This window comes from Haemorhous mexicanus, chromosome 1 (assembly GCF_027477595.1).
Source record: "Haemorhous mexicanus isolate bHaeMex1 chromosome 1, bHaeMex1.pri, whole genome shotgun sequence".
Lineage (NCBI taxonomy): Eukaryota > Metazoa > Chordata > Aves > Passeriformes > Fringillidae > Haemorhous > Haemorhous mexicanus.
In genome coordinates, this window is record NC_082341.1 from 3,861,806 (window position 1) to 3,885,403 (window position 23,598).

The window sequence follows — 23,598 nt, forward strand, 5'->3', positions numbered from 1 at the left end:
CACAGTTTCAACAAAAGATGGCAAATTAGAGGGATGCAGATGAAAAGATTCAGTCTCACAAACGTGCATATTTTAATATGCAGATAAGTCAAAGCCAAAAAGAACAGCCAGTCTCCTCCTAAAAATGTGTTCTTCCTACGTTTGTCTGCAAAAGCAACTTCCCAGCTTCATCAAACAACATTTGACCAAGATCAGAGAGATGCAGGACTTTGAAAGCCACGTCCACTCCAGCTCTCACTCACATGAACCATCCCCTTGAAGCCAGGACAAACTGTTCAGATGACTGAGGGCTGCAGGAACATTCTCCAAAACTGCAGTTTTCAATTACAGTCTTTGCAGAAAGCAGAGAGGGCATGAACTTTGAGACAACTCAGAGAGTCTAAAAATATTGTAGCTCAAATCCTCCTCTCCCAGAAGAAGGGAGAAGTCTTTGTTTTGGTCACATCAATTTAACCAGCTGAGGATTAGCTGCTGCCTTTGACACCAAGATGCAGAACAGATTTTGTACAAAATATAACGTGGATCCATGCTCCTGCCACAAGGTGAGGACAATCCTCACTGGGAGGATTCCTTTGGCTGCCTCTTCAAGCATCAGCTGTCGTGTGGAGCAGAATCACTGACTCATTTGGGTTGGAAAGGACCTCCAGTGTCGGGGTCTCTCTATCTAGCTGGTCAGAGTGACCCCAAGAAAAGTTGGAAAGTCTCTTTTCCCAGCCTGGTGCTTGAAGCAGGAGTCAGGGCTCTTCAGTTCTCGGTCTCAAGGTTGTTTATTGTATCTTATCTATAAAATTTTCTCCCTGTCCAGCTGAGGTCCATTCACCAGGACAGTCCAGGGCACTCTGCCTGCCCCCAGGGCAGTGTTATCTTTATATACTACAAACTACGTGTACAATATTTACAGTTATTTTCCAACACCTATCATCTATGTTAGACAGTGAGCTTCTACTCTAAACCAATCTAAAAGTGCCAACATCACCACTGAAGATGGAGGTAAAGAAGAAGAAAGGCTGGACATGCCCAAAACCCTCCATCTTGTCCCCCAAACCCCTAAATTAAAAATCCCAAAACCTACATTTACACCCTGCGAGTACTTTATTTTTACACTATTTAAACTGCTGTGGCTTTTATCTCTTCATGTAAAGCTGGCAATTTGCTCCACGGTTCATAATCGACCCCACTGGTGTTCTGGGCTGTGTGCCAGGGTCTCTGAACCCCTGGCAGGGGTCCTGGCAACTCCAGACTCCCAGAGGGATGTCCTGAGTTCCAACACTCCAGGACCATCGAGCCCAGCCTCTGACTGAACATCACCTCAACAGCCAGAGCAGAGCACTGAGTGCCACATCCAGAGGTTTCTTCAACACTCCCAGGAGTGAGGGCTCCACCACCTCCCTGGGCAGCCCATTCCAACGTCTGACCACACTTCCAGGGAAGGAATTCCTGCTGATGCCCTGCCTGACCCTCCCCTGCTGCAGCTTGAGGCCGTTCCCTCTTGTCCTGTCCCTGGGAGAAGAGGCTGACCCTCCCCTCCCCTCACCTCACCTCCTGTCAGGGAGTTTAGAGGGCAATAAGGTCATCCCTGAGCCTCCTTTCCTCCAGGCTCACCACCCCAGCTCCCTCAGCAGCTCCCCACAGGACTGACTCTCCTGACCCTTCCCATACATGGAATTATGGCCTCGTTCCTCTGCTCCAGCTGGTGTGGCCTGAGTGCTTCCTCAGCTGCATGACCAGCCTGCTTGGTGGCTGTAATACTGGATAAAACCTGGAATAAAACCTGGAATAAAGACAGGACAGGCATGATCACCCAGTGTTCTGACTCCTCAGGAAAGCCCTCAAACTCAGCAGTGTCTGTGTCACCCAACAAGAGCCTGGCAGAGAACAGGGCAGACTGAGAGCCCTTCTTTCCAGGGTCTTCCCTACATCTGGAGGGCTGAATTCCAAAGGCAAATCAGGGATATGTGACTTGCATCCTTTTTATGTTTTTTTTGTTTTTAGTAAGTGCTCAATGGCTGTGTTCTTATCACGATTCAAGTGTTGGTTTTCCAGCAGGCTCATTCCTCATTTTCAGGCAAAAGGAAAGTAAGAGGGGACTGAATGAGGTGTCCTTTTGTGCTGCATTTCTCCAATTCCTATGGAGACTTCCCTAACCCTGATCCTCTCCCTTACAAAGCCCTCAAGAATGCTCATAAATTTCAGGAGCACCCTTCTGATCTTTGGGAAACATCAACTTTACAAAAGCAAGCACCTTCAAAGGGCTCATTCTCCATCTGGTATCTCTGTGTATTCACACAGTGGTGAAATTCAGCTTACAGACAAGAATTTATTGCTGGAGAATTATCCCAGCAGATCTGCCAGAGTGAGTGGATGGTGTCTCACCATTCTGCCCTTATTTGTCCCTTGAACAAGGCCAACTTTTCCAGGAATATTCAAAAAAAAAAACCCCAAAACCAAACAAACAAGAGAATGTGATAGCAAAACCAAGCAGGATAACTGGATAGGATCTGATGGCATTTCTCTCCAGGAGTTTATCACTTAGCATAATTTCACCCCCTTGCTTGTAGGACTTCACTATTCATTTTGCAGTTATAACCAACCATTCCTTGCTCTATGTTTCTCTCCCTGAATACAGCTGTTGGAGATGTTTATTTGAGAAGAAATCCCAGTGTGTAATGGTTCCACCACCAGGGCTGGGTTCTGCCAAACTGAGGAATTTCTGGTAGGATTGACAGGCAAAAAGATAATTACACCAAGCTTTCAGAGTTACAGGCAACAGCCCATTGTTTGTTCTGTCAGGGTTTTATTCCCCACAGCCAAAGTGACCTTTCCTGAATGAATACTGAAGAAAGTTCCAGGGGTGTTCAGAGTGCAGGGGCAGTGCTGTAAAATCAAACACCTTTTCAGCAGCCCTTGGGGGAGCAGTGACCCCACTGACCCAGCTCAGCCACACCACTGCTGTGTCTGCAGATAATGAAGGGACACTGTAGGGTGAAGTTACTGCCACTGCCAAATACCTGATTTCCATCAGATTGAGGAAAATAAAATTAATGCTTATGAGATCTGACATTGAGAGTATGCAGTATACCAGGTGAGGCAGAAATTGAAGAGTTTTTAGCCACATAAAATAATAATATCCATTAAAAATAATTTTAGTCTCATAAAATAACAGCAAACACTACTGCTACACGGGAGCCTTAGGTAATTTCTCTGCAGCTTTGGATCCTTTTTTAGTTTTTTCTTTTTTTTTTTTTTTGTAGAAAAGGAAATCTTTCTGATAATGAACTGGGGGGGAGAAAAAAACACATGACTGAAGGAGAACAGAAAGAGATGTGTGTTAAATCTTAGGACTCCCAAAGCAAAGCAGAGACTCCTGGAAAGCACTGCCTTCTGATTAAAGTTCCCTTATACTGCCATGGTGTAAAAAGCAGCAGATGTAAAAAGGAAAAGAGACCTCAGGGTGCCAGGCAGCCTCAAGATCTTTTCTTTATCCCTGCCCCACTCAGCTGCTCTTCTGGGATGTCCCAAAAAATGAAGAAATTTGGAGGGAGATTCAGACCCTCCCTCAGATTCCAGCATTTTGCCATTTCCTCACCAGACACAAAGTTTGTAGCCCACTCCAGGGAGTGACATCCCTGCAATGCCACAGCCAGGGCAGGATTCAGCCCACAGAACACTTCTGCTGTGATTTCCAGGCCCTCTGATGCAAGTTAGCCCTTGGGCTTTGGCTGTAAAATCAAATAAGCAAGAGATGGGTAATGTGAGAAATTCAGACCCTCCCATTCACCAGTGATGCAGGGAGTTGGCTGAACTCCTACCTGGAGAATTTTCATCCTAAAAAGCACCTAAAGTGAGATGGGATAAATGCAGATCCACACCCAGGTGTTTATAATCTATACAGACCTGTGGGAAATATCTGACTTTTCATTTTCTGCTTTACCTGTTTGCAAAGCATGCAGAGCTCTTCTAAACATGTGGGCTTTGTCATCCTTATTGTCTTTTAAATAAAAACTCTGTGATTCTATTTCATTGGGAAGGATGTTGACAGGGAAGCAATGCCAATAGCCCAGCAACAGTGACTGGCCTCTGGGAAAACAACTGGCCACAACTCAGAGGACAATAGGGCTTCATTAAAGACAATTTCAGTGCCAGGCTGGAAAGGGAGATGTAAAAACAAGGAATGAAGAACAGATTTTCTCAAAGACCAATGCTTTGTCAGCCTTGTTTCAGCCAAATTTGAATGTACCCCACGTTTTTGCCCACAGTGATGCTCACTGAAGTCTTACAGAAGTAGCAGCTTCCTCTGCTGCACCTGCAGGGCACAACATTTACCCCTATTCCTGAAAAATAAATGGAAAGTTGGAGCCAACCATCAGTTTCCATTTTGCACTTGTGTGTTTTTGTGGTTGGTTTCCCAGAGGAGGTGGTTCAAACCCTCTTTCCAAACTTTCCCCTCCACAACCCCACCAATGGCCTGGCTTGAATCCAGCCCATCTGATGGAGAAAAGGGATTTTTTAGGGGACACATTTCCCTGGGAAGGAGGTTACAGGAGGGCAAAAACACAGGTGAGGTGCCAGGAGACAGAGCATGTGTGCTGAATGTCATCATTCAGGCCTTGTCACAGCACAGAGTGGTTTCTTCAAAAGGACCAAAGATAATATTTCCCATCTGTGGAATGAGAATGAATAAATTCTGTTTGTTTCTGTTGCTTTGCTCTGTCTTTTTGAAAGGAAATAGAGAAAATGTGTGCAGCTTCTTGGTCAATGCCCTCCCCCTTTTCAGAGAAGCAAAAACTAAAAAGCACCAGGTCCCTTGAAGTGCTGGGGCAGTCAGGAATCAGAGTAGGGTGAATTTGGGAGGTCAGACAGCAGGAGATTTGACTGACAGAACAGCTTAAAGCAGGAGAGAACTGGTGAAAACAAAGACAAATCAGAGAGAAGGCTCAAAAGAGACAAATATCTGTGAATATCTCCATTTCTTCACATACAACAGCACATACCTAAAGCAGTTTCAAAAAACATCTCAGAAGGATGGTGAAATTCATCAGCCAGCACCACACTGCCTTTAAAATGAGAGATTCAGACCTGTCCTCAGCCCAGCTCAGCCAGGAGCTTACTTTGACTTTCACTCACCTATTACCCCTCTGTGTAAAGTGGAAATGACACTTGCCACTCTTGCAAAGCACAGATCTGCTAATAGGCAATGGCAGGTAAATGCTATTTATTATTGTTATTATTATCATTATTCCTGTTAATTAGCACAGTGGTGTTTGTTAATTGGTTGTTAATATTATTAAAGAATTAGCAAGTCATGAATGATAATAATCTCTAAAATTTATTACCTGAGAATGCAGATTATTTTTCCCTTTTTCACTGTTATTTAATGATCTGGCATCAACATGAGTTGCCTCTTCTTCCATCTCTTCCTACTTTTAACATCTCAAAACATTTGGAAAGACAGAACTTCATCAGTCTAAGTCTTTTCACCTGCTATTTGAATGTGGCATTTAGGCCAAAGGCTCTGACCCAAGAACAGGGATTTGCTCAGCCAGGAGTGCTCAAATTGGTCCTGTGCCTCATCCCCTTCTCCAAGGTCTTGTCCCTGCTGAGAAACCACTCAGCTGCCCTGAGACTGAACTGCTGCATGCTGCAGCTCAGCAGAGAGAGCAAAGCCCCAGCAATTTCATCTGGAAATGTTCCTATTGCTTGGCATGCTCTAAATAAATCCCAGGGAACCTCAAATCTCAATCTGGGCTTCTAAGTTAAATGTGTAAAATCCCATGGAGTTTATATTGCTTGGCACAAAGAAAAGAAACACCAAGATGTGTAACCTGCCCACTGAAAAGTAGCAGAATTGGGCTTTTGGCTTTTTTCCCCCCCATTAAAATCCAGAATCTCACTGTGAAACTAAACATTTGCACATGAAACAGATGGAATGGATCCATCTGTCATTGTGAAACAATTTGCAGCAAGTAATTACACTGCAAAAACTCCACAGGGCTTGGTGATATGTCAGGACTGAGAGTGATGACTGAACATGAACAATTCCAGACAAATTAGTGGGGGCACACGTTTTTCTCATCAGCAAAGATAAGCCAGGATCCACTGGAGGAGATGAATGGATGGGGAACTGAGGGATTCCCCAGGCTGGAAAAGAAGGGATGGATCATTTTCTTTGGATTTGCCACTGTTGGAGTTTGAGGATTAATTCAAGTGCCCTCACAATATCTGCAAGTCAGAAACCACACCAAGGGAGCTGTGGATTACACACAAATGCTCCACATATTAGAAAAATGAGATAAAATGGTAGAGAAGCCTTCCTCTGTGTGGATTCACTGCATCTAGCCTGGAATCTGAAATATCCCATCCTAAATGTGTTGGGAAGTTGGAACAAGTCTAGAGCAGGGGAATAAAAGCAAGCTTTGGACAGGATGTGCTGATAAAAAAGGGAGGCACTCTTACATCAGCTGCAAATGCCCAGAGGATGGGGATCAATTGTTCAGGGGGCAGCTTGGATTAGGAGTGAAGTTATAATTAGAGGAAACTAAGTCAATGAAGAGTCTGATTTATTAATAGTTATTTCCAAACACTCCAAAGACTGAAAATCTCCAAATGCACAAGGACCTGCAAATCTTTATTTGCATTTATTCATGTTTTAGAGTAGAGATGGATGAGAAGAACTGTAAGATCACAGTTACATGCACTAAAATCAATGAAAAAATGGCCATCTGAACAAAAAGGCAGGAACTTCATGGATGCAGATTTTGAAAAGAAACCCTGCTATATAACAGGACACAAAAATATCCTGAGTTATCCCCTGAGAGATTGGCTGGATGTGCCCTAAAGGGAGTTTTCTGACTCCAGGGTCTATGATTCACCATATAGCACGCTCAGGATTTTCTTACTCCTGGAAACAAAAAATAAACCCAACCAAAACTGACAGTCCTTTTCCATGGCTGGCTTCAGTTAGCAGCCTCAGAGCCACACTGGAATTGGATGCTGAGAGGAATAAAAGAGTCACTTTGAAAGACAAATTCTATTCTCAGTTCCACCTCTGCAAACTGCCACTGACATTTCTTTTTCCTGAACTGCTCCAAAGTTTATAACAGGAAGCAGAATCTGGCCCCTCAGGCAGAAGCCTCAGTGGAGACTCCCCAGTTTTGGGCCAAAATCCACCAGAATCTGAGTTTTGTCCCAGTCCTAAGCAGACATTGCCTCTGAACTGAAATGCAGAGAACACCCAGATGTTCTTAATAAAAACCAGGACAATTTGCAGCAGATGCCCAACCAGTGTAGACTCTTAAAAATAAGAAAAGGAAACTATGTCTACTGGAGTTTCTGTAACTGATTAAGTCCCTGGCTTGGAAAAACAGATCCCTGCTCATGAGTCCAGCTGCCATGTAAGAGCCCAGCAGTGGAAAGAGATCCCCTCTACCTTATAATTTGCAGAAAAAGTGGAAAATGGTGTTGGAATCGCTGGGTAACTTACTTTATTTTTAGAGGGCAGGTGGGTAAGAAATAGCTCTTACCTGCCCTGACCTCATTTACCATTTTGCTACTCTCGAGTCATTTTCCTCTCTGGAGAATGGAAAAAATGCTGGAGTGGTGCATAACCATTTTCTGAGGGTTTAAATGTCACATTGTTTATAGAAAAGAAAAAGAAGTGTGAACTAGACACAGAAGCTTATTTATTTTCAGTCCACCTTGTTCTGAATTAATCTGATTTGGGAACACTGATAAGGTGCCTTGACTGAATTCAAGCCTTTTGTAATCCTGTGAATAATGTAAATGACTGTGTTAATTAAAAATAACAACATGTGTAGTTTGCCAGTAGCAGGAGGATGTAGCTGACTTCAGCCACATGGAAGGAGTTAAAATCAAGCTTTGTTTTGTTGCACATTTATATCAGATCAGTAACAACACATCCTTTGGTAATCACTTTCAAACTTTTATAGGGGTGCTGCTGCTGCAAAGGCAAGTGGGACTGCTAAAATTATCTAACAAAAATAAGAGAATTTCAAATAATATTCCTGGATCAAACACAAGGTTGGCTGTTTAGGACACAACTTGTCTTTAGGAAAGATGTCCATCCTTCCATCCTCCATCTCCTGTAGATGGAGAACTAGTGAAACCCTTAAACAGGTTTTTCCTGAGGTAAATTAATATCTGTCACTCCTTTAAAAGTTTTAATCCATCTTTTAATTTTCATAATGACTACAATTAAAATATGACTATCAAAAGGAATTAAAGAGAACAATCCCATTGCATTTACAGCTATTTTAATTTTTTTTTTTACTGGTAACAGAAACATCACTACAGCACAGAAAAGATAAACTGAACCAAGCCAGTAATTTTTTTGCTGCTTTACCTACTCCAAGCTGATTTTAAAAGAAATAGTTTTCTTTTTAATTAAATTTTTAATGGCAAGCATACCTGACAGACATCATAGTGCTCAAAGAGGGACAGCAAACCAATATCACTGCGACTCGTGATGCCTTTCAAAATGGTGATATTGCCATTCCCAGAGTCCAGCTCAATCACATTGTTGAAAACATTGGACACAGCTTTGCCAGTCAACAGCAAGTTCACCAATTCCTGTTTGGGACATGTTTAAGATAAATTAAAAAAAAAAAAAAAAAGAAGAAAACAAAAACCAAACAATAGCTGATCAGCACAAGACTGATTCAAGATTGATGTGAAGTTACACATGGACATGACCCCAATTTATGGAGTGGCTTTAGGTTTATGGTCACAATTAAAATTTATTATAAAAAGATTCCAGATATTTTAGTCAAAGTCTCCCAAAGTAAAATGAGGAAATTATAAAATCACAGAATATCCTGTGTTGGAAGGGACCCACAAGGATCATCCAGTCCAGCTCCTGGTCCTGCACAGACACCCCAACAATCCCACCCTGTTCCTGAGAGCTTTGTCTAAATCCTCCTGGAGCTCTGGCAGCTTTGGGGCTGAGACCATTCCCTGGGGTGCCTGGGCTGTGCCCAGAACCCTCTGGGGGAAAAGCCTTTTCCAGCTGTGGGTTGGACTTCTTGTCCAAAAGGATTGATGCCTCAGGTTTCAGCTTTTATATTTTCAGATTCTGTGCTGCTTTAGTGTGTGGGTCTGGGCTTCACATCAGGGCATGGTGAGCTCTGTGCACAGAGCAGGGAGACAAAACAATTCCTGCTCCAGCTGGGCACCAAGGACAAATGAGCCAAATCTCAGCCCAGGAGCACAAACCCTGTGGGCTGGAGAGAGAAAAACAAGCAGGGTGGGAGTGCCTGGGCTAAAGCTGGGCTGGGACAATGAACTGCAAGGTGCAAATGGAGCAGAGCTGATCCCAGGGAGAGACCCCGTGCCCAGCCGTGCATTTTGGGGCCATTTTGGGTCATCTTGGGGGCAGCCCTGGCTGGGCTCTGGTGCTGCCCAAGGTGCATCCATGGAGGGTTTTAATAAATCCCACTTTATTCTTTAGCTCTGTCCAGTCTCTGCTCTAGCTCAGCCTGCACAAGGCATCGGGATGCTGTGAGGGACAGTATTGAAAGCTTTGATGGAGTCCAAAAATTAGAGGAGTTTTCAATTTCCATCCCTTTGGAGGAATACTGGTGATAATTTATTTACTCTCACATCCAGCTATCAAACATCTCATGTAAGGGCTGTTTTGGGTTTTTTTTTTAATGGAAACATTTTGGTGTCCTCTCTTCTCTACAATAAAAAGTACAGCATGAATGGTATAAACTCAAAGCCTGTCCAGTACTACATGGCATTTCTGTATGTGATGTATTTCTATGCTGGACAAGATTTGTTACATTATGATTCTTTCTCACTGATTATTTCTGGATGAAATCAGATCTCCTTCAGTAAAACATTTACCCATATGGACCTTGATCACTAAGATATTGATATTTCCTAGAGATGATTGCTGATGCTTTCCTCTCCAGCTGAAGCAGGGGTATGTGAGAGGCTAAATACCTGTGAGAGGGTGGGAGGCATTTGCACATATGAGTGTGCCTGAAGCTCAAGAACAGAGATATGGGATATTTTTTTCAGCTAACATCCCACCAGGGCCAGCTGGGGTGCATGAAAGCAGAGCTAACAGCAGACTGTGCTGTAGCAATGAACCAGCTCACTATTAATAAATATGACTAAAACCAGGAGGGGAAATAACAAAGAGAGAAATTTTCCAGAAAAAATACTGTAAATTACCATGCCCAAAGACATTAATAACTCTGGTATGGCTGGTTTGGAAATGGTTTTAAAAATACTGCCCACAATTACAGCCCTGTGTTTCTCCTGAAGGATTCCCCAGATTTTACAGGCTTTTACTGACATTTTTAGCACTTTTATTCACCATCACTGATGTTCTACCACCTTCTTGAGGAACCATTGTGTGGTCAGAGTACAGAAGTCCTCTAGCAACAAGAGAGGAGCATGAAGCTTGTCTTTGGCAGCCACAGGGGCAATGGATGGGATCCTGGAATCACTGAGGAGCTGTAGGATCAGACATGGAACCTCAGGCACCTTTCTGGAGGGCAGGGAGGGAACACAGCAATATCTCAGCACTGAAATCAACCAAGGAGTCCCAGAGAGGAAGATGAGAGGAGTGTGAGGACATGGACACACAGGTACAAGCACATGCAGGCCAAAAAATAAACCTGCAAAGCAGAACCTCTGAAAGCAAAGACAACAATGCGCCAAAGCACGAGGAAAACTAAAAAAAGGATTAAGGTTCTTGAGGATATGGGAATTAGGGAAAAAAACAAAAGGAAATTGATGGAGATTTTATAGCATAAATCTCCACCAATTTATTTTCATAAATCATTTTTTTCCCATACCTAAAGGGGCTGCAAAATGGCTGGAGAGGGACTTTTCCCAAGGGCATGGAGTGATGGGACAAGGGGAAATGGCCTCCAGCTGAAGGAGTGTAGATTTAGCTGATATTAGGAAGAAATTCTTTAATGTGAGGGTGCTGAGGCCCTGGCACAGGTTGCCATGAGAGGATGTGGATCCCCATCCCTGGAGTTGTTCAAGAACAGGCTGCATGGGGTTTGGAGCAAGCTGGGACAGTGGAGGGTTGGAAGGGTTGGAAGAAGATGAGCTTTAAGGTCCCTTCCAACCCAAACCATTCTGTGATTCCATGACTTTAGGACTCAAAAATAAGAAATCCTTCTCTTCCCAGAGGTCAGTTGACAGCAGAGGCACAGGACATGCCCAAAACTGGACCTTTAGCTCACCTGGGTGCAGTAGCCATGGCTGCCAATCAGGCGGTTGGTGAGCACGTCAAAGTCATTGCGCACCCTGCAGAGGAAAACACAAATTTAAAACCAATCAAATGTCAATACAATTGCTTCTTTTCATCTCTAAATCTTAATGAAAACCAAAACCAAACTGTTTCCCAACCATAAATATAGCCCTGTATTTTATGAGTCCTTTCAGGGTGATTTCTTACATGGCAAAAAAAAAAAAAAAAATTAAACCTCAACTAAACCTGTGGGAAGGAGAAGTTTGGTAGAGCTTGAAGGAAACAGTTGTAGAGGAGAAAAGAAGACATTGTCACCACTAGCTAGAATTTTAGAATTGCTGCACTGTTTGTGTGACAGAATCACAGAATGGGTGAGGCTGGAAGGGACCTCTGGAGGTCCCTTTGTCCACCTCACCTCTCGTACCTGAAGCAAATTTCCCAGGTCCACATCTGGATGGTTTCTGAATCTCTCTAAGGAGACAGACTCCACAAAGCACCTGAGCAACACATTCCAGCACTCAGATAAGATCTGCTATTTGCTATTCCTATAATAAATACTTGTAATATATCCATAAAATCTACGCACTACACTGTCCATGAAAAAAAAGAAAGGAAAAAAACCCAAACTCTCGAGGTGTACACATTTATAATGGTGCTGTGTGGCCCCTAATTCTACGTTGTGACCCCAAAGAGAAAAGTCTGTGAAACTGCATTGCCCATAATTATGGAGTAATGTGTCCCCAAACTAAGTTCATTATCTCATAACTCCTGGAATTACTGAATTAGTGATTGGTTGATGGCCTAAATCATAAAGGTTGTAACTGTGATCATTTTTTATCCCACAGATAAAATGGAATTGCAAACATTATTTTACACATGAATAAATGTTTAATCTAGGTTTGTGGAAAATCAATGTACTATGTTCTGAGAGAGTTGTGGCAATAAAACCCACTGATTAATTCTATGGGTCATAAAAAAGCTATTTTCCTTCAGTATAAAATATGCTGATCTCAATTGGTTTGACTCCATCCTTATTTTGATATTGCTACTGAGGTGGAGAGAATGCCTGAATAATGATCAATTAAAACTTAGTTATTCTACACACATCCAGGCTCCTCATTCCCATTTGACTTGGCAAATCTATGCATACAAATATCCTTGTTTCTTGACAATTGGCACAATTAATTTTGGTTTAAAAGGAAAGTATTTGCTTCTGACAAAGCAGGAGTTGAATTGATGTGGTCAGGTTACAGCTAGCTGGAAATTTCCCCTTGACATTGAGACACATGCTCCATTAAAAATGTATTTATTCAGTAAAAACCCAGGAGGTTTCCTGTCTTCATCCTAAACTTTAGATAAGTATTTTTCATAGGTCTTCTTTGAATGCCAAAATCAGAATGTAACATATAATTTTGAGGTTTACAGCCCTAAAAGTATTTAAAATAATTCGACAAAAGTCATAGTCATGGAATCACAATTCCCAAACTTTAGGTAATTATTTTCTCACAAGATTTCTTTGAATGCCAAAATCAGAATGTAACATATAATTTCGAGGTTTACAGCCCTAAAAGTATTTAAAATAACTGAAAGAAAGTCACAGTCATGGAATCACAATTCCTAAACTTTAGGTAATTATCTTTTCATAGTATTTCTTTGAATGTAACACATAATTTCAAGGTTTACAGCCATAAAAGCATTTAAAATAATTAAGAAAAAGGTCACAGTCACGGAATCACGATTCCCATTTTGAAAAATGCATTTTATCCCCTTTGCAAAAAGGTGTTTCATGCCTTTTAAAAACAATCATTCCAAAGACAATTCACAAGTCAGTGTCAGACATAACAAAGTGCCACTGATGTCTCTTGCCCGTGTGAAATCAAAGGAAAGGCTGGGGAAAGTGTGCCCGTGACATAGAAAACTCCCTCGTGCACCACTGCAAGGCATGGATGGGATGATAAAAATCTTTGGATTTTGGCCATTTTTCAGTTTTAGCAACGGCCTCATCTCGCCAGCGCCGCGGGCAGAATGTCCAACATGCGTCAGTCGGGGACGAGGGGACATACGCCACACACAATGGCAGGAAGCTCTAATTCCATCTGAAGGCACAAACAATCTGGGAGTCTGGAGGTGGATCTCAGCTCCTGCAGAAGAAGGACAACATCTGCCTTTGCAATCAGCCCCGCTGCTGAGGAAACCCGCGGGATTTACACCTCCGCTCCACGCGGGATTTACGCCTCCGCTCCACGCGCTTGGGGCTCCTCTTCCCACCTGCCAAGGGCTCCCCAGCCTCTCTGCAGGTGTGTTGGTGGTCTTTCAGGTGCAAGTGCACCTCATGCTTTGTAAAAACATCAGAGAGTCACAATTCTGCAGGTGGTTTTTGCCGGGGTGGGGAGAGGTTCATCGGTGACAGGCAAATCTGAAGTGTTTGTTCGTTCTGCTGTCCTGGCTGTCAGATGTCAATCCAAACATAATCTGTAATTCATTATCACCAACATGACTCCCCCAGCATGGAATTTTCCATTTATAATTTTTCAATCACTTTAGAACAGAAAGAAAACCCATCAATTTGAAGCCAGGAGCCTTTTAATAATCCCAATGATCAACAGACAATGATTTAAGGCTTGACTCCCTGAATCCCTTTTTAATTTACAGCCCAACACGCCACGTGCTGCTGTAACAGAATCACAGATCAGTAAAAAGACACTAAAAAGCAGCAGTGTTAATGGTAAATATTCCTTTCTTGTGCTGTATTATCACTATTTTCCAGTGTTGTGATAGTTGACATCCCAGCGGGAGAGTGGGGTAGGAGAATGTTGGCTGCAAGAGCAGAACAGTGGGGTTTGCCTCTACTGGTAATATTATAAAATCTGTTTAAAAAAAAATATCCATGCAGAAAGCAAGATACTGATTTTTTAACTCTCCTGAATAAAGACTTTAAATCAAGCATGTGCTCCATGAGCAGTTTTCAGCAGAAATCATTCCCTGTGATGATAAGAACCCAAAAGTTGACAATGAGAATTTGCTAAATTTCAGGTTACTTGTAAGATCTCCCAGCTTGGTGTTCAGTTTTAGTTGTAATGTGTGTGATGTGCTTTATTGCCTGCCTGAAACCAGGGAAGACAGAGTTTGAATTCCAAAATATATACAGAATGTGGATGCATTTTAATATGCCCACAAAACTTAAATAACATGGCAAAACTCAGCTCCACATGGTTTATTCACTCTGAGCTGTTCTTTTAAAAAATATTTGTATTAAAGCCATTTTTCCCTCCCAAATTGTGAGCTCTTATCCTGAGGCTTCATTGTCCTTTCAGTCCTCATGCAAGCAAACACTTTTTTCTCACATTATCATCACACAAAATGAACATCATTATGTGGTGAAACCAAAAGGTGTGTAAGGTGGCTTCAGAGTAAAAACTTAATTCATAGCATCTGGAGAAATCTCCTCATGACAGAAACCACCAAAATACAGCTGGTGTGAATCATACCTATATTTTCATGGTTTTTAATGCTGCTGGGTTTAAGGCAGGGATGCCTGAAAGTCCTTCCAGAAAATATCTTTATATATTATAAATTAATTTCCTCTCCATGCTCCTGTTGGTGAATGTGTGGTAATCTTCAGCCTGGTTGTAACTGTTATAAATAATGTGTTTATAAAGGATGTTAAGATGTTCTGAGCCAAAGCTTTGACTGCTCTGAATTGTCCCAGCCATACTGACACTGTTTGCTGACTTCCAGGCAGTTATTAGAAATCTGCCTAGAAATCAATTCATTCTGGGATATAAAAACAGCAAAAAAACCCAAAAAATCTAAAAGCTAAAGATGGATGGACCAAACCACACCTGATTGAAGAAACTGCAATGTTATTATAAACCTTAGCACTGATGGTGCAATGATAAAATACATTTCAGTGATCTGCATGGACTCAATAAAGTTTTAAAAGCACATAAATACAAATCCAAAATATAATTTTTTGAGCATTGTAATCTCCAATATAACGTAACCTGCAATCAGATGAACTTTTCCTTAGCAAAAACTAAGTGAAATAAATGTTTTTCAAATGCTCCCCATACATTTGCTCTCAATTCACTTCCAGGAAAATTCTTGACAAGTCTTCAATGGGGAATAATTAAACACTGAATACAAAACCCCATACAAACTGAAATAGGAATAACCCCAGACTATCACAATGTGAGTCAGTTCATGCCATAGGTATGGCTTGGCTTGATACAGAACAAAATAAAATAATAGAAAAGAAAAAAAATATATATATATAATATAAAATATAATATATATATATATAAAAAAATAACAAAATAATATAAAAGAAAAAAGAGTATGTTTCAGTAAGTGCTGGCTGGTTTACAGTCCTGAACTCTGAGGCAAAGCTGCCACAGAAAATTGGTGACCTCACTTTGTTCATGGCAACAGACAGTCACATTAACAAACACACAATTACAAGTCTACTCCCAAAATAGATTTGGGGCTGGCAGGGAGAAAAAAAACTCACCTTCAAGCATAAGGATTTCAAATAATTACAATGGGGATATGGAAAATGACAGGATGGGTGACTGCCTTATTGTGTAAATGTTCCAGAATATTTCTTTTTTTTTTTTTTTAAATACTGGCACATGGCAAAGGTTTCAAATGAATGTTCAAAGAAAAAGGGAAGAGCCTCCCTAAAAAAAAAAAAAAAATTAAATATTGTTTGGGATTCAGACCAGGGGAAGCAAGGAAGTGGCTTCATTCTTTATTTATCACTTTTGCCACATACCTGCTAATTTCAAAAAGTTCTTAAAATGGTCTGAGGTACTCATGCAGGTAAATTCATCAGCTCTGCTGCTCCACGGTGCTGACAAAATATGGGAAGTATTTCATTTCACAGGGATAGATCTGATGGGAAAAATTATTAATCTATTGGCATGCTCAACCCACTATTTAATTTTTTTAAAAGAAATTCTCTTTCTGACTGAATGCAATGTCCTCCTGAGTGCAACAGAACAAGCAAAGATATTAAATCTGTATTTATCTCACCACATTGGCTCTTCAGCAGACAGCTGAATAACCTGAATGTGTGAAAGCAACCTCCTGAAATTTGGCCAAAATCAGACAAATAATTTGTTACTGCTACATTTTGTAGTAGACTCACACTTATTCTTCCACACCATATTCTTCTCTGCCATTTTATAATCAATATCCTTTATTTTCCTCAAATCAAAAGAATTAATTTCTGAAATGCTTTGGTTCGCTAAAGGAAAGGAAAAAGGGAAAAAAACAAGTTTGGAAAGATGAAAAAGCTGATCAGTCACTGCAGGGCAGGGCTCACATCACTGATTTCTATATCTAAAGATACACACATAAACCAAAATCTGACAATTTATTTGTTACTGCTACATTTTGTAGTAGAATCCCACTTATTCTCCCACACCTCTGCCATCTTATAATCAATATCCTTTATTTTCCTCAAATCAAAAAAATTAATTTCTGAAATGCTTTGATTTGCTAAAGGAAAGGGAAAAGGGAAACAACAAGATTGTAAAGATGAAAAAACTGATCAGTCACTGCAGGGCAGGGCTCATATAATTAATTTCTATATCTAAAGATGAACACACAAACAGGCAATCCCTGTGGAATTCTTTAAATTTTTGTACAGGGAGAGAAACTGGTAGATCCTGAAGGCAATTTAGGTGACCTTGCTCAGGTAATTTGCAGAGTAGAGGAAGAAACTTCAGGAAAATTCCTTTTCTCCATCTGATGAACAGACAATAAAAGGAGCCTGAAAGAACCTGGCCATGGCCATCAAACTTCTAAATACCAAGGACTGGAGGGATAAATCACACTGAAGACACACTGAATGTATTGTGAAATTTTTTTAGATTAAAAGCTGAGAAGTGAGAAATAAGGTTATCTAGAAATAAAAATAAAATAAGGTTGATCTAGAAATAAAAAGACCCTGAAGTCATTCTTTGAAGAAGACTCCTCAACTGGACAAGCCAATTAAAAGTTCAATTTCTTTAAGTTAGCTCACTACAGATTTTAGCTGAACAGCATCTGAGCATTTAGATATTGTTGGGTCAGAGGAATTTCTGGAAGGAGAGTTAAACACTGGAGCAGTTTTCCTGTGGGAAGAGGCTGCAGAGACCAGGATCATTTCACTACAGCAGGACACAACTGGTGGACTCCAAGGTAAGGAGATGATTAAGGAAAACTCCCTCACTACTTTTCAAAACATGAATTCCCCACCACTCCTTAAATGTCACTACAGGACACGAAATAACACGATGCTGACACGTTCTTTTCAAGGTAAGAAAGGGACTTTTTAATTTCTGACTCCAACATTTATAGATTTCCAAAAGTGACAGTGGATTGGAGGGTGACAGTGCCACCTCTCCAGTGACACTGGACAAACCAGCAGTCCACCAAATCTTTCTTCTTCCATAAAAGAACTCAAAACAATGAGTTATTTACAGAAAGTGTGTGAGAAAGCTCGTTACAAGAACAGAAACATCAGAAAGTTTAGAAAGTCTTAAAAAATTAGAACGACAGTTAAATTTACTGGGCAATTCAAGGGAAAAAAAAAAGGAAAAACTCTTTCACAGTGGGGAGCTCATTGCCACAGGGGTTGTGGAGGCCAAAAGGATTAAAGTGTTCAGAGAAATTGGTGGGACACAGGTTTCATCAAGGGCTCATAAACTCAGTGACCTGGGCACAACTGGAAGCTTGGGAAATCCTGGGATTCCTGCTGGGAACATGGAGAATATTCCAGCAGAATGATCCTTCACTGCATTTCTTAGAGAGTTTCCTGTCCTTTCCCTATCAAACACAGGCTAGCAGGCTTGCAGAACCTTTCCTTGATCCTACAGGGGCAGTCCTATGGAAACAAGGGGCAGCTAAACCCAAAAATCTCTGCTGTCACAGACATATTTTATGAAAAATACTTTTGCTAGGACTTTTCTCCTGAGAAGCTGAGAAGCTTCAGCTTCTCCATGTTTTACTGCTTTGGAATGTGATTTGGAGAATTGTTTACCCAGCATGGGAAATTGTTTTTACTTGATGACCAATGACAGCCTCACCTGTGTCAAGGTTGTGAGCAGTCACAAGATTTTATTATCATTCCTTTCTATTCCTTTCAAGACTTCTGATGAAATCCTTTCTTCTATTCTTTTAGTAGAGTCTTAATATATCATTTTCTTGTCATATAATATATACCATAAAACAATAAATCAGCCTTCTGAAACATGGAGTCAAGATTCTCATCTCTTCCCTCGTCCTGGGACCCCTGCAAACACCACAACACTCAGCTTGTCCCCAGAAGAATATTCCATGTTTAAATCAGCCCTGGTGTGAATTACAGCCACATCCCACACTGGGATAATACAGAATTGTGGAGAGGGAGAAGAGAAGATGATGTTCTCTGCATCTGGCAGGTAAAACCCAGCCATTCCAGTTACTCCCTTTCACAGAAATTCACATTTCTTGGTTGTTTTCTCAGCTTTCCATACTTTTCTCAGTGGTAGCTCAGGACCCTGGTCACACTTTAGTAAGATTTACTGATGCACTTTCTGCCCTAACACTAATCTTTCAATTAAATCACTTTCTCTGCCTTTCTTGTTTATTTACAACCCCCACCATCCCAGCTTTTAGGAAACAGCTATGTCCCACCTCAAAATTTGCTTTTTTTAAGGCTAGAAAACATAAAAACTTTTGTTCTTTTAGAATTCTTCTTTGACAAACCAGATTCCTTCTTCCCCTGCTGTGTGCTTTTCCTCCACTTCCCCCAGATTTGATGTGTGAGCCCAGCCTGCCATGGTGTTTCTCTAAGGACTCATCAGTGCCTTGCACAATCCATTAACATTTCTTCACCTCCTAAAGCTGTTCTGATACACCCTCAGAGCAGATCCAAGGCAATTTTTTAAAGCTGGCTCAGAGGCACTGTGTGCTCTGCTGCTCCTCCTCCTGCCCTTGCAGTAGATGAACCCCCCAGCACAGCAATAGTGAGCAGGTTCTGTTTACAGGACCTTGCACTTTCCGTAGTGAAAATAAATTCCTTTTTTATTGCCCTCATCAGGAGGCTGAGCCAATTCTTTTTTTACAGCCCAATTTGTTCTCTCTATTGACAGGGCCGTTCAGCTTTTCAGTCATCAGGTCACTTCATCAGCACACCACTCCCTTTTTCCATCTCAGTGTCCCACATGTTATTTAAAAAAAAAAAAAAATTAAAGGGGAATATAGCCTCTCCAGAACTTTACATGAATATTTACACTAAAATTTTGGAATCAAATGGAATCAAATTTGGCCCCTTACCTTCCTGAAACACCCTTGGAACCCCAAGAGTTAAGAGCTCCTGGGTTCTGTGAAATTGGATTTTTTTTTTAAATACACAGGAAGGAATCAGTCTAAAATCAGCCTAAAAGTTTCTCCTCTATCACCCCTGTGTACAAGAATCAAACCTTTTGATGCAATTATACTTCTGGCAGCCTTTCTAAATCCAGTCATGCCCTCCCTGTGTCTGCCATCAGGAATGTTGAATTTTTTTGTATATAAAGATCAAGCCTGAGCCATTTAATGGCTGGAGTTTTTAAACAAAAAGATTCTTTTTAAGACAGCTATGTATGTGATAATTTTTGATAATAATTGTATTAATCATGATACCTTCAGTGTGGGCAGAGATTAATTAATAAGGCCATTAAAGGAGTGGTTTTGGTGGAAAAGAAAAGGGGGAGATGTTGGGGCAAACAAAGCAGAGAGCACTTTGTACCTTATTAGCATAAGAGATTTGGCAACAGGGTGCTTTGGCAAGAGCAAACAGAACTTTGAGAATTAAATCAAGATTGCAAGAAATCAAATCTCATTGATTTACAGGAAAAAAGAAAATGACATCAGATTTCTGCAAGCAAGAGACGTTTAAAATGTGTCAGTTTGTTTATGTGATCTTTAACCCAACCATTGCAGTAAAACATCTCCACCTTCCCAGAACAGTCTACAAGCATTTGTAGTCCACAATAAAATCAGATTCTTAGACCATCACACCGAGTCCCCGTGTCCCTCTTCATCACTGATATTATTGTAAGGAATAAAACATTTCTAATCCCAGACTGATCACTGACAAACTCCACCAGTCACCTTGCCCATGCTAACAGCACCTTTCTGAGTCTCTTCCCTCATCACCTTTAGAATCCTTAAAAGATGGGTTATTTTCACATTAGTAAATGATTTTTTCATTTGACATATCCCCATTAACTAATTTTATTTTCTTTTTTTTTTTAGTTTAACTATCAATTCTCCATTTGCTCCTACACCTGCAAGTTATTCTATATTTAAATAAGGCATGACAAAGGCAAGCTTTAGGATCAGATCCATTCATAAATTCTGGCAAAGCAAGAGAAAGGTTACATTTTTTCAGGGTAAATTCCATTTTTCCAGGCACTTTTTCAGGTTAAATTGCACCTGCCACAAATTTGATGCAGTTATTGTGCATGAATTCCAACCAGCCATGCTGGCTTTGCACCATGCTGCTCTCCTTACTGAAAGGCAGAATATTCATTTTAGACTTGGAGCATTCTTGACATTATTCCTGATATCAGCCACCTCCACTCTACACAGAAACCTCACATCTTTTCCTGCTATCTCTGTATTAATGTGATAAGGAAATCACTTGTTGTTTCATTTCCCCACGTGTGACCTCATCTGAACCACATTTCTTCTCCATTTTCCAACACCAGGACTCAGACCACTGAAGACAGAGAAAGCTGATGCTCACCACACATTTTTCATTCCTCTGCACTATTTTAAGAAGTCAGAAAACTCCCCAGAGAATGAGATAATAATCTTCCCTTTCCTCAGTTCCTCAGCTTTGTGATTTATCCTGATCAGTTCCATGGGGGGTTGGATGTGTCAGGGGAGCAATCTCTTTTTATTCCCACCAGTGACCTTCCTGCTGCACATCCACACCACATCTGCTGGCACTCAGCCTCCAGTCCTCCACTTCTGTTCTGTGAACCCAGCTGGTGACACAGCTGAAATTCCTGAATTTCCTAACCAGGGGACAAGAGTCACATGTCTCAATTACCTGGGCAAACTCCACCTTTTCTCCCATTTATTATTTTTGGCATTGTTTCCCAGTTCCCCAATCCCTTACCTATCAAGATAACAAACAGAACCAGCATAAAAACATCTTTGTCTTCTTGAGTCTGCCCTTTTTTTTCTCAGCTGAGTTTCATTTACTCAATTTCCTTACCACTAACCTTTGCTCCTTGTCCTCCAGTGCAGCAAACACCCTCCAACCTAATCCAGCCTCTCCTCTTCTCTGCCTCTGTGGTCACATTTCCACTTGGGTCACACTCCTTATTTACAATGCTAAATAGCTTCCTTATATTCACATTTTATTTGGCAAATCCTACACACTTCTTTTGAGTGAGCCCCTACTCTCCTTTCCTCTGTCTTGTCTTCCAAACCCCCTTTTCCCAGCACCTTTTGTCCCTGGGTCCCCTCTCTCTCAAGGATCAGAAAGTGACATTCCACACATCCATCTATTCCCCTTTTGAAAGCACAAAGCTTCAAATCTTGGTCTCACATCCTCCCACAAATATTGCTAAGGCTGTCACTGATTTTCCCTGTATTCTTGCCTTTTTTTGAAGGAAAAACATTAAATTCTTTCCAGCAAACTCCCTTCTCTATGACCCTTTAGCAGCTGCATTCATTATCCTCCATTTATTAATTGATTAATGTTGCAGCTCTTGCCCAGTGAACATTTTGGCTTCAAGGGCCTCTGCCCAATTCCCTCAACAGAACCTCAAAGGCAGGAAAGATCCTGAAAATTAGGAATTGCACACAACCCATCAAACAGGAGGCACAGAAGTTCACTCACCCCAACAAAAAAGGGCTCAATTCTTCCCCACCAAGGTCTGGATCCCACAAAATCTCTCCTATTTGCTCTTCCCCCTCTTCCTGGTAAATCCAACCTGTTTCCTTCATGTTGCAAAATCATAAATGGCTCTTGGGGAGCTTTGAGATTCTCAAATATATAGATATTATTTTTTTTTTCAGTTGTGTCCAGCTCCTTGTTCTTTAGCACATTAACATAATTGACAGCTGTTTCCCCTCCAACCCAGCAGCTTCCCTGTGTTTTTCAAACCCCAAAAGCTGTAAAACCCCACGATGACATCTATTTATATTACCTAACTGCAAGCCCTGAGTGCAAACTGCTCCCAGACACAGCTTCCCCCTGCTGCTGCTCTCCCAGGCACTCTCCAGAGGAGGGGAAGCTACCTTTAAAAAGGTTTTCCCAGAAAACTGGCTCAGAGGAAAATCGACTTCCATCAAGAGCTGAGAGTGCCCCAAGTGATGGGAACCTTCATGAGAAGCTGGAATTGGAATTTTCCCCTGTCCCAGCCAAAAGAATATTTCACAGAAAGCTTTTCTTCAGCATCAGGAGAGAAGGTGAATTTCAAGGGAACTCCAAATTAGAGATTGGCTCTGGCACAGGAAAAGGTGTCAGCAAAGGAAAGTGGATTGAGGGTGGGGGACCCTTTGTTCCACCCACAGCGCATGAGCCAGCAGAGCATCACTTTCCTTTTCAAAAAAGTCTTGCATGACTGCAGGAGATTTAAAAAGTAATGTGCCAGAATTGGGGTTATTTTAAAGTAAAAGATACAGAAAGGATATCGGAAAAAAATTATTACTGCAGTAGAGATCATTTCCTGCTACTAAAAATAATAAATAGAATAGAAATAAAATAGAATAAAAAGAAATTGAATAAAAACTTCTCTTGATGAGTAAAGGCAGGCAGAACTGTTTAAATTAGGAAAAAGAAAAAAGTAAAAATAGCTTGCCAATGGGCCAGAAGAGGAAGATTCTTGTAGGATTGCTTGCAACCAGATAAATGATTACAGAAGAAAACCCAAGATGATAAACAGATATATTTGACCATGGTAAAGAGGAAATGAATGGGCAGCATTTAACATGATTTGGTGCTTCTGCAGGTTTTAATTTCAAAGGTGGAGGAGAATGGAAGATTAAGGAGATTTAACTTCTCCAGTTAGGTGACACAGTACCACAGGAATCAAGAGTAAGGGCACAGAACAACATAATTTTAATAATTTGATTCCCTCAAGTTAAAAACTGTTCATTAACAGATTTCAGAGAATGAGGTGAATTGGTAATAATCAAGGATAGAATTATTTGGTGTGAGAAATCCTACACTGACAAGGAGCCATAATGGGATTTATTCGATTTAACAACAACTAAATAAGTTAAATAAAGAAACCCATAAAACAACCAACTCCAACCAACCAAAAATCCCCAACAGCAAAGTGGGAACAGCACAGATAACTCTGAAACAGGTCTGAACACCCTTCTCTGGAGCAGTA

The 23,598-nt window shown here is 41.0% G+C and overlaps 1 protein-coding gene across 1 annotated transcript in view; it reads right to left on the reverse strand.

Moving 5' to 3' along the window:
• Positions 1-23,598, reverse strand: part of MINDY4 (MINDY lysine 48 deubiquitinase 4) — a 76,333-nt gene that overhangs the window by 12,528 nt on the left and 40,207 nt on the right. Inside the window, exons 14-15 of the mRNA XM_059838707.1 lie at positions 11,223-11,286; positions 8,425-8,586 (exon numbers count right to left, since the gene is read on the reverse strand). Coding sequence (XP_059694690.1) covers positions 8,425-8,586; positions 11,223-11,286 — 226 coding nt within the window. The remainder of the gene's footprint in view (positions 1-8,424; positions 8,587-11,222; positions 11,287-23,598) is intronic.